This window comes from Micropterus dolomieu, linkage group LG17, assembly GCF_021292245.1.
Source record: "Micropterus dolomieu isolate WLL.071019.BEF.003 ecotype Adirondacks linkage group LG17, ASM2129224v1, whole genome shotgun sequence".
NCBI lineage: Eukaryota > Metazoa > Chordata > Actinopteri > Centrarchiformes > Centrarchidae > Micropterus > Micropterus dolomieu.
In genome coordinates, this window is record NC_060166.1 from 14,875,762 (window position 1) to 14,887,048 (window position 11,287).

General features: G+C 38.9%; 1 protein-coding gene across 3 annotated transcripts in view; it reads left to right on the forward strand.

Moving 5' to 3' along the window:
- Positions 1 to 11,287, forward strand: part of gramd1bb (GRAM domain containing 1Bb) — a 91,977-nt gene that overhangs the window by 15,221 nt on the left and 65,469 nt on the right. For all 3 annotated transcript variants that reach the window (XM_046073539.1, XM_046073537.1, XM_046073538.1), the window contains exons 2-3: positions 4,398 to 4,475; positions 8,763 to 8,789. In XM_046073539.1, the coding sequence (XP_045929495.1) occupies positions 4,398 to 4,475; positions 8,763 to 8,789 (105 nt within the window). The remainder of the gene's footprint in view (positions 1 to 4,397; positions 4,476 to 8,762; positions 8,790 to 11,287) is intronic.

The following is an 11,287-nucleotide window of genomic DNA, read 5'->3' on the forward strand; positions in this document are numbered from 1 at the left end:
GCAGAACTCTTTGTAGTAATAAGATAATCTGATGAGTATACCAAATCAATATGAGATATTAGATCAAAACTTTTTAAGATTAATTTCACAAGAGCATGTGTATTGTATGTTTGCGTTTGGGAATAAATGAAGTCATGATTGTTATTTTACCTGAGAGTTTGGGGCAGTCCCTGTGCCACAAGATAATGCACCTTAGAGACGTCATTGAGTTGCTGTTAAGTCGTGGAAAAATAAAGTCAACCACAGGATTTTTTCATTTCATACAGTACACAAATGTCAGTGTTAAACCTTCTGCTTGCTTCATTGTACTCATGGAAAAGTTCATCAGTCGTGGCCCACTTTATTTATTTTTTTTCATTTTTGGGACATAGAACTAGTGTCAGTCGATACAGGTGTAGTTCTTTGAGATGATAAGTTGAATGTCTGGTAGTTATTTCTCTTCTGTCACTGCAGTATACTAAGCATTATCACGGGTAACAGCTGGCAGACAGGTTCTCTCACTCCATCAATGTGTTTGACCTTTCTCTGAGTTGAAGACAGCCTCTCTCCAAAGGCATGAGTGCATAACCTCGACAGTATCCATGAGTGTATAATAGTCATTATCCAGCACATCTCGAGTGCAGCCTGGGTCCCACTCAGTTTCTAATGAGCACTGTTCTAACAAGAGTTCCTATAGACTTAATACCATCCTGTGACAACATGGCTCCACCTCAATCTGCTGCTTGTTACTAGCTGCATGTAGTATATAAAAAATGTTAAAGGCGTCAAGCAGTGAGGGAGTGACATAAATAATCCAGATGTTAATGTTTACCTTCACTTAATTATTGATTAAGCAGCCGGTTTTACCATGTAAAGTTGTAGTTGCAGTGTGCTATATATTTTCTATCAAATCACATTACTATTTCTGCTTTGTGGGCAGTTTTTTGTTTTTACTTTTTCATTTTGGAGTTTTTAAAAACCCCATATTAGCACCATTATAAATATTAGTAATAATAAAATAGATCTTTCTGGCTTCCTTATTTAGTTGAGGCACTGCACGTTGGCTCTGGTGTTGTAGCCATGCAGTGTCTGGAGCATGGTTATCTATGGACGAAAGACAGCTAAGAGTTTTTAGCTAAAATATGAATGTACAAATCTGCTCGTAATAGCTGTAAGATGTATTTAGTGGAGAAACAAAAACAAAATTAATTAAAAATTTTACTGAAGGAAAAGCAGAACATCTAGTATTTGGATTTAAGTGCAGAAGTAGAGTAAAATACAGTATGTACTTTGTCCCCAGTTTGTGCTGTAAAACCATTTTGTTTTAATATTAACTCTCAGCAGGACACACTTCTGTGATGTACTGTATTCATATCAATTTACGTCTGATGGTTAGTCTAACAAAAGTATCAAATGGAAAACCATTTAAAAGTTTTGACCTTGGGATTGAGTCTTAAATTTCACTGTTTTCTGTGTCAAACCAATGTAATTAAATTTTTTGTTTTCATTGTTTCTACCCGCAGCATTTTATAAATTCCACTCCATTAGCAAAACACTGGACTTTTACCTACAGCAAGGATGACACTCTTGGCTGCCCAGCACTTTGATCCTCTGAATTATCTTTCGGACTTCCTTAGCTGAGAAGTTAATATGTGGCTGGTTAAAATAACCTAGGAAATTCAGTTTGTCATTATTTTCATTATGCGACTTAGAACATTACTTGTCTTTACTTGCTTTGGGAGTGTGAACTACAATTATTTTTTTTTAGTTAATCTAGTCAAGCACTAAGGCAGGGTTTGTGGCCTGAAACCTGCTGACATTGCCCTGTTAATATACAAACATGGCAGAGCATTTATAGGTAATAGAATACTTGTGGTCTGTTAATGGTGTCTGGTGTAGTGTGACCCGTGTAATGCTCTTCTGCTCATGGACGCAGTTAAAATACTGTAAGTATTCAAAATATAAGAAGAGATTTAAAACTCAGTATAGTACATCAGGGCTTCTGTGTTGTCTTTAAGATATACAGTCATGATTAAAGGTGGTCAGAACTCAAATGATTTAAAGCAGTGCGAGTTGCTTTGAGTCTGGCTGGTTCAGCGATTATTTAAAATACTTGATGGCATGCAGTTTTCTGATTCAGCTTTCCTTCACTGAGATGGAACATGATGCTGTTTTCCACTCAGATTGGTTTAAATCCATAAAGTTTTTCTGATGGTGCATAAAATCATGAGGAGATTTCATTGCCTTCAATCTGCTCTGACATCAAAGTGGCGCTTGGTCTCTGGTCACTCAATCAGTCTTTGTCAAACCCTAGTGTTAGTCAATACTGTTGTTTGTTTAGTTACATTTTTCACTCTAGCATCTCAATCACATCATTCTAGCCTTGTTTCTGTCTTCCTTTCTGTGATGCATGGGATGTGTGGACTGTAGGTGTATGTGATTGTGCGTCTGAGAACAGTGGAGGCTTGCAGACACAGTGGAATCTTCTGTTCTGCAGGCTGATAAGAGCAGAGCTATTTTGAGGCAGTGATACAGTCTCTTTCAACAGGCTTCACTGCTTCCACCTTGCCAAAGCATTTAAATATTTCAGACACACAACCTCTCACAAAGTTACCATTAGAAAAAATGTTAATGCGTCGGCCAGTTCTTCAAATTGCTTCATCGCAGCAGTCAATAAGATGATGAAAATTCACTGAAATAACTTCACAATTCTTCAGCAGTTTTACTTTTATGTTGGCCATAAATAAATGAAATCTGTAAACCATCACATCAAGTTTTGTTTTTTGTTTTTCTGATAAAGGTAACTCAGTGAACAATGTTCTGTTTGCCTTTCCAACTACAGTAAAATTAATTCTTTCAATATATTAACACCAAAGACCATGTGGCTAAGATAATGAGATGCTTAAACATAATCAAAAATTAATCAGATTTGAATCATACTTATAAAATAAGTGGGTTGGATCCTGCGAGTGTTCTCACTGAAGTTGTTGTGCATTAGATGTTGGAAAATAATACAACATGAAGCATTGTTACCTGCACTGTGTAGTTTTACTGTGTACTGTAGATGATTGCCTTTGCAGCTCTATCTTAAAAGACGTCATTGCTATCATGTTCAAAGCACATATTCCATTAATTGTATATGAGTAATGAATAATCCAGGAAGGGCACATGCCATGCTGTCCTCGCGATTTCAGCTGAACATGCACTAAACAACAGGGATACAAGTATAAACACTTGCATAAACCCGAACAGACACATCTGCTTTTACAGCACATATGTCTGCCCTCTGAGAGAACAGCTTGCAGGGACAACACACCAGCTGCAGAGGAGCCTTGAGCTAAGATATGAGGGAGTCGAGCTAAAGTGATATCCCCCCCCCCCCCAAAAGAAATTCTATATCTACAGTATATCGCATCTGCTCAACTTCTTGAATGGTGCTGTATGCTGAATTTAAAATTTGGACCGTCTAAAGTTTTTTTCTAAACTTAATATCTTTAACTGCATGCCACTCATCTACAGTATGAAAGACTTTTTAAAGTTGACTTAATATGATATTTTTTTATATTATTTCACTTATTCTAAGAAAAATAACATTTACAAAATTCAGTGATTGGGTAATGGCTCCTTTAGTTTGTACATCTACAGTATGCCGAAAGTATCTCTGCTCTCATTTCTGCTTTTTCATACATTCCCGCATCCCCTCCAGCCCTGTGTAGAACATTGGTGCTGTTGGAAGGGGATTGGGGCACCCTGCAGAGTTAGTGTGAATTAATTAAGACTTTTCCCAACAGACCGGCTTTATTCTTGGATATCAAAATGTGGGAAGAATGACAGCAAAATCTTTAAAAAAAATAAATAGATATAGATATTCACATCTGTAACCACATTACTTATTATCAGAAGGCCTACCTTTTGCATAGCCCATGTCATATAGCACCATCTAGTGTTATCACTGGATATCTGCATGTACGAGACAGGATTTCTACCATTATCCAAATTACTGTATGTATGTATGTGTTTGACAGTAGCCATATATATTTGATACTTAATTTGCAGGATGTTGGACAGCTGACATAAGGCTCAGCCGCAATAGATTTGAAATTGTGACTGAAAATGTGACAAGTTTGCCCCGCAGGGCCTTAGATAACGTAGTGCAGCTGAAAATAAATGTAACGTCAAAAATGACCTGTTGAGTTTACACATAAGGGTCTATTTATGCCATGCTTTTTTTTTCTTTATGCTTTTCACCAAGTGTTGCTGGGGCAAATGGCAATGGACATAGTAACTAATTATGTTGGGGTTACTTTTTCTGACATAACACAAGATGAAATGTATTACATCATAAAATTTAGATTTCAGTTTAATACACCCATGCCGTAATGATTGACAACCTCACTTCTCTTTTATGTGCCGTGCAGCAGCCAGCAGAGCAGCCTGCAGAGCAGCCATGAAGATGACAACAGTCGCTTCTTGACTCCATTAATCCGAGAGGAGAGGTGAGCGGTGTGTGTGTGTGTGTGTGTGTGTGTGTGTGTGTGTGTGTGTGTGTGTGTGTGTGTGTGTGTGTGTGTACACGTGCGCACATATGTGTGTGTGCTGCCTCTGTATGGGCCTCATTCTTCCTGTTGGGCATTCATTAAACTGTATGTAACTATATGCTGATACTGTTCATTTGTCCTTATTTTTATATTACAGTGAATTCAAGGGTAAGTCAGTGCACACACAGCAGAGTTTGTGTCTGTCTAGTCCACCAGGTCAAGTGTTGAATTATGATACTGAGAATAGTAATCAACTCAAAATGTCAGGGTATTCCTAGGGCACACTTCCTCTTTATACTGCTTCACAAAACAAAGGCATTGCTACATAACCTGCTTCTGTCTGTTTCATTGTGGCTATTAATTTACTTTTTTTGTCTTTGTTACAGCTTTTGTCTTTGTTACGGCTGTATGTGTTTCTGTGCTTTCTCCATGTTCCTTTCCTGCCCTAGTTCTGCCTCGGAAGTACAGAAGAGGGGTGTTCTGTGAAAATGCAGTAACCTCAGTGATATGAGGACTCCAAAAGAGGATAGAGGTTGTGCTCTTGACTTCAAAAGCATATTGTCAAAAATTGTCTGCCTATTTCATAGTCAAGTAACAGTACCCATACAATGCCTGCAGTAATTGTTGTCTGTACTTCCCCATAGCTCAGTTTGAGTTGAGAGACAGGCAGTATCATTAGCTCTTTATCACCTTGGAATATGCTGCAGTTGTCACAGGAGCCCCAGTGACAGGCCTGGACATTAAATCAGTTATTGACCGTGTGTGTGTGTCTGTGTCTGTGTGTCTGTGTGTCTGTGTGTGTGTGTGTGTGTATGAGAGATGTTGTTTCATACTTTATCCCTAAAGTAAAGCCATGCAGTGAGGAGAAAACTCTGTAAGTGATTTCTTTCCTACTAAGAGATTAGGAAGAGGATGTATCAGGGTAGTAGAGCTATCTGCTTTACTGAATGTTGGGTTTTTGGTCTTAAACACGGTATGCAGAGCAAAATAGTGAAAAGTGCATTGCACTGATGCAGGGGTCTCTCTTCATGCTTGTCCTACAACCAGATTTTCAGGTTTCTGTGAAGGTGAAAAACAGGAAGAAGCATGTCAGTCTGTTAAATATACAGTCCTGATTGTGGTCTATGATTCATTTGTGTCGTGTTATTTTTCTAGCAAGATGGTTCTTGGAGTAATGTTGTTTAGCAGTTGACATAACGATCCCAGATGTTAGATTTTACCACCAGCACAGAAACGCAGTCAAATTTATTTTGACTAAATCAAATCTCTACACCAAGCTTCAGCAAAATGTGACGCCTTTCAGCTCTTGGCAACGGTATTGAGCTTGATCATTTATTGTTCTGTAGAACTAGCAGGGTAGTTTAAAGTCATAAAGCCTTCTTACAAAAGAAAAACACAAGGCAAGAAAATACAAGAATACATCATGGTTTCTGTTACTCTAACTAAACTTGGTGATGCAAAATTATTTTTTTTAGTATCAACAAAACATAACAAAGTAATGTATCCAATAATTAAAAGAATGTGATCCAGTGATTATTCCTGTATTTAGTCACTGCTGCACAGAGAAGACGCTGCTGCTGATTTTGTCATCATACAGGTGTTAATAATGTTGCAATACCTACTTTATTTTTTTATTTTTTAAGTACATCAGAATGTTCTGAATTCTGAAACAGAAAGTGTGTAGGAATCCTCTTCGTCTAGCCTCGTAATATCCACCCACTTAACTGCCTTTGCCTGCTGCTCTGTCTACCGTTCACTACACCTCCACTCTTTCGCTCTGTCCTGCACTCTTCCCCATGTTTCTCTCTCTGGCTCTCCCTTCCGCGCGCTCTTCTCGCTCAGTGCCGCCACTTGCTCAAATTAGGAACAGTACCTATCAAACCTATGGGATTTCTCGCTGTTCTTCTGTGTGCTGTGCTGGTGATAGCTAGTGAGGGGCGTCTGCAGCAGCTGCAGGGAGAGCAGCGTTCTGTAGCCGGCTTTAGAGGGCACGGAATGTCATGTCTCCTCTGCAGGTAAAAACAGCTGCGTTTCTGCCTGGAGGCTGCACCGCTGCCTCTCTACCTGTCTTGCCGTCTCCGTGTCCGTCAGCCTTGTTTTGCTCTTACTGCATCTGTCTGTTTGTCTTGTGTGCTGCGGTTTGCTCAGTGTGCTATGTGCAGCTGCACATATTTTCCAGCTAATTAGTATTACTAGCTGTGATTTGTAGCTGCCTGTGCCAGCTTATCGGGGCGTCCGTGGTGGTTCGGGGAGAGACACTGATGAAATTTGGAAAATGACACGAGGAGAAGTCATTGTTGTGTATTTGCATCTGAGGCTTCTGCCGAGTTTACCTCCACTCTAACTGCAGATAGTTATATAATATCACAATGTGACTTTGCTGAGATGGTGTAAAATGACTCATCAGTGAAGATGACGCAGCACATGATTGTGAGTTGTGAATCAAGATTACACACTGCTGGACATGCCATCATTCACTTTATAGTATTGAGTATGTATTTATGTAGCTACAGTGAAATTGCAATATTTAACTCTAGGTTGTCTGTTAAAGCCATGTGACACTGAACTTTAACCCCTCCCTATTTAGCAGGTGTAAGCAAAGCAAGGCGAGTGTATTTGTATAGCACCTTTCAACAACAATGTACAAAGTGCTTTACATAACACATAAAAGGCATTAAGACGAGATATAAAAGAAGCACAAGGCTGAAATGTATTTTGGCCCTATACACTTCAATGCTTTACAAGCCAACAGCAGTATTTCAGATTACATTCTTTGACTAACCGGAAGCCAGTGTAGAACTGGAGTAAGGTGATCCACTTTCCTGTAAATCAGCTGCAGGTGTCTGTTCAACTTTTTAGAGAGGTGTATAAAGGCAGCATTACAATAGTCGAGCCTACTGGCGTTTTTGTGAATTTTGATATTCTTTAATTCTTGATATATTCTTAAGGTGATAGTAGGCTGTATAATAGCAGGTGTAATAACACTAATGGATAAAACTCTACAATATAATTGTAAGCAGACAATATAATTATTAGCAGATTTAAGGACATTTTAAAGTGCTTTTAAAGTGTTTTATAGTGGTTATAATTCCTCCGATTAAGCATCCATAACTGGATTATGAACAGTTAAATTTGCAGTGTAAAACTTTTGTCTCCCCTGGCAGTGAGGAATCACACAAACAATTACAAAGCAAGACAATAATCAGAAACTTGTCTTGGACGCTTCTTAGGTTTTTCTGCCGCATCATAATGAATTAAAATAAACTAAATATACAATTCTCAATAATAAACGTTCTCTCTAGTGGACTTTTTTTTTTTTTTTTTACAGCAACGGTGCACCGTGGAGCTCTCTACATGGCTCTGAGTTGCCCTTCACAAATAGGGTTTGATATCATGTCAATTTGATCTATTCTGATTCCGATTTTCTTTATCTAATCCAATATCTTATTGAGTCTCAGTTCTGATTCCAACCCCTTCACTACGAATCTTGTCACCACTCTTTGACATTCATTCTTTCCCTTTTCCCCAGTTTATTTTCTGTACTAGAGGGGCGTCACTGAGAACTCGTATCTAAGAAAAATATGTATTGGAATAATTTGTAGACGGCATTCGTTTACCTTCAGCATAAAAGGTGAATAACAGCTAATCACTGTTTTGTAACTGGTCATGATGATGTAGCTACTGTTAGCGTTAGCTGTATCTGGGACTGCATACTGTGGCTGGGAAACCGCAACACATTGAACATGGTGCATTCCTTCAGATTCACGCTGTGTTGAAGTAAGTGTTTCATCGAATTGGAGCTGCTTCCTCCCTTGCACGAAACATCCTTACTGCAGGTGCTGCAGTTTGCTGTGTCGTTATCTTCTTACCCAACCCTGCTCGTAAATCATTGCCGGTTGATGTAAAATGCATCACTGGTGCCCCACATAAGGAATGTCACCAGAGACACCAGATTTAAAAACTCCAGTATAGCGCAAAACATAGAGAGATTTACCTGGCGGTTATGTGTGAACTCATTTGGCAAGGGCTTGAATGTAAAAGAAGTTAATTTATATGTGAAAGTACCACGCTCCAGCTTTAATGAATACTTGATAAGACTATATAACGTATTTATATATAATTACATAAAAATCCTTACAGTGCATTTTAACAAATGTATCAAATGTTAATTTGTATGTAGAAATGTAGAAATCCTTCATATCAGTAGTAATGATAACAACTTCTCTCCCCTCTCTACTCCTGCAGATCTGACAGTGCAGCGGACAAAATCAGGTAAGTGTGCTTTCTGACTACTCTTTTTTTTTTTACCTACAGGAGGTGCGAGCGTGTGCCGGTGGGTTTGTGGGGCAGAGATACAGCAGGATAGGCTTTGCTGTCACCCCACTTGCCCCGGCCCGCCCACCCCACATGACACAGATTCACGCCTTTGTCCACAAACCAAGGTGTCTGAATGCACTTTACATTTGGAGAGGCCAGCAGTGAATACAGTTGCAAGCCATGGAATGCCATTGTTTTTTTTGTTTTATTGGACAAACAACATCACACACAAACAGGGCTTTGTGAGTTAGACACTATTGTGGAGTTTTTAGTCTTTTAGCTAGCAGGTCAGCACTGTGGACATGTGCTGTGGGCACAGACACTTTATTCTTCAGGGTGTGAAGGCTTTGCTGTCACAAGAGACACTGTGCCTGTCCTTAAGAGAAGGGGTTGAAATCACAAGCTGAAAAGGTGAGTGATATGTAATGATGCTTTAGTCTGTGGTGAAATGTTGGAACAAGGAATTTTCTAAATAGCTGGTCCTCTGTGCTTAGCTTGGTTGATTAGAACTTGAATATGCATTGATTTAGTAACAGTTCATGATCTGAATTTAAAAAAACATTTAGAATTAGGTCTTCCAGATGGATTGTTCCATGTTGCATACGCCACATCTAAATTGTGTGTAAATTGAGTTTTAAATGCTGCTTATATTTACATATCCTCCTTTGTAACTGGTACAGTATACTGTAGAATTGATAATAGGCATATATAAGGCATAACAACTTTTTCCTGGATTTCCATCATCGTTTTTTTGTTTTTTTGAAGAGTTAGTCTACTCTTCAAATCTACATGTAGTGTGTTTGCATGCCTTTATGTGTAGATTACAGTATTCCTCCACATTATGTCCAAATGAAGAATTGTAGCAGTGAGAAGTGATATTCACGGCATGCTAAGAGGCCATAACCATGAAAGCTCTTTGCTTTTTGTCGGGGGGTGTGTGTGTGTGTGTGCAGTGATGAGTCAGGAGAAGTGGTGTTTGTCTGGTAAGTTTTCTGAGCTGGTTGGACACTGTTATTTTGGTCTGTTTGTGTGTGTGCACTCTGGTATGCATTTGTATGGTTTGCTATGTTTTAAGTGGTCAGTCATGCGAGTAGGGTGACTAGCAGGCCGAGCCAGGTTTACACCACTAGGAGTCGCTGTACTCCAGCACACAACCACAATATCACCTTTCTTTCTAGAAATAGTCCAGAATGGTCAGTAATAACTTCATTGTAAGGTCTGTTACTGTTCATTTACATTACACACATAGAATACACAAGTTTTCCTCTAATTACTTGTTAGCTGTGGTAAAATTTGTTCTGGAAATTTGTTCGGAGTAAATATAATCTTGGGGATTTTTAAGTAGTTAAATTAACCTTTTTGTGGTGAAACCATATCGGACACACATTATTATTCAAAGCACAGTATGTTTTTGTTATAAAATTCGTTTGCAGGGGATCTTTAATAATGCTACTGCAGGAATGTATTGCTAAATTCCAGATTATGCTTGTCTTGCACCTTACTGACAACTGTGAAAGTCCTTCTCTACAAATAGACTTCACACTGTTGGCAACCAGTGTTGGCTAATGTTACTTTTGAAAGTAACTTGTTACATTACACGATTAACACCATTAAAAAGTAACTTATTACGTTTTACTGTAACTTACTGAGAAAATAAACATACTTTTGTGTTACCGAAAAAGAAAAAAAAAAAACCTTTATGATTACTTGCGCAAGTTGGTTGTCCAGAGGGTGCGTAGCCTACTGTATGCCTACGTTTCGATGTATTGGCTCCACTGGCATTACACAGCCTTGTCTACTGCCCATAATCTGTAGCTCTGCAGGCTAATAACTGGAATGAAAGATGCAATATTCCCTTTACAGCTCGATTATGTTTGATTACAATTAATTTTGAAGTACATGCAAGTAAATAGAAATCAAGGGTACCTGACAGGTGGCATTTGTGAAGCCTTTTGGCTGCTAACGATCTGACAGCGAACTGGGCAGAAGCATATTAGGCAGAGCTGCCTCTATGGACCCAGACTCGTATAGCTTACAGTACATCATGCTTCAACATGCAACCAGTTAACTAGTTAACTAAATTCAATGCTTAGTTACTTACTTCCACAATGCAAAGGCTGTACTCTGCCATCTCGCTAGCTGAGCTACACATGAGCACTGACACAATGGTTTGGTTACCTTTCACAAGTATGAAGCTGCCCTTCAAGAAATAGGAAATAAGAAACAATGCGAATTAGGGGTGCAACAACTAATCGACGTAGTCGACAAAAATCCGTTGGCAACGAATTTAATAATCGTTTCGTTCATGACGTCATCGGGCCGTAGCGACACCGTCAGTTTAACAGAATAAAGTGATGTGAACAGTAACGTTAACGTTACTAAAACAACATCAGAGCTGCAGTAACACCTTCACAACCTAAAACCTCCAGACTGTGGCAGCATTTCACTCTTCA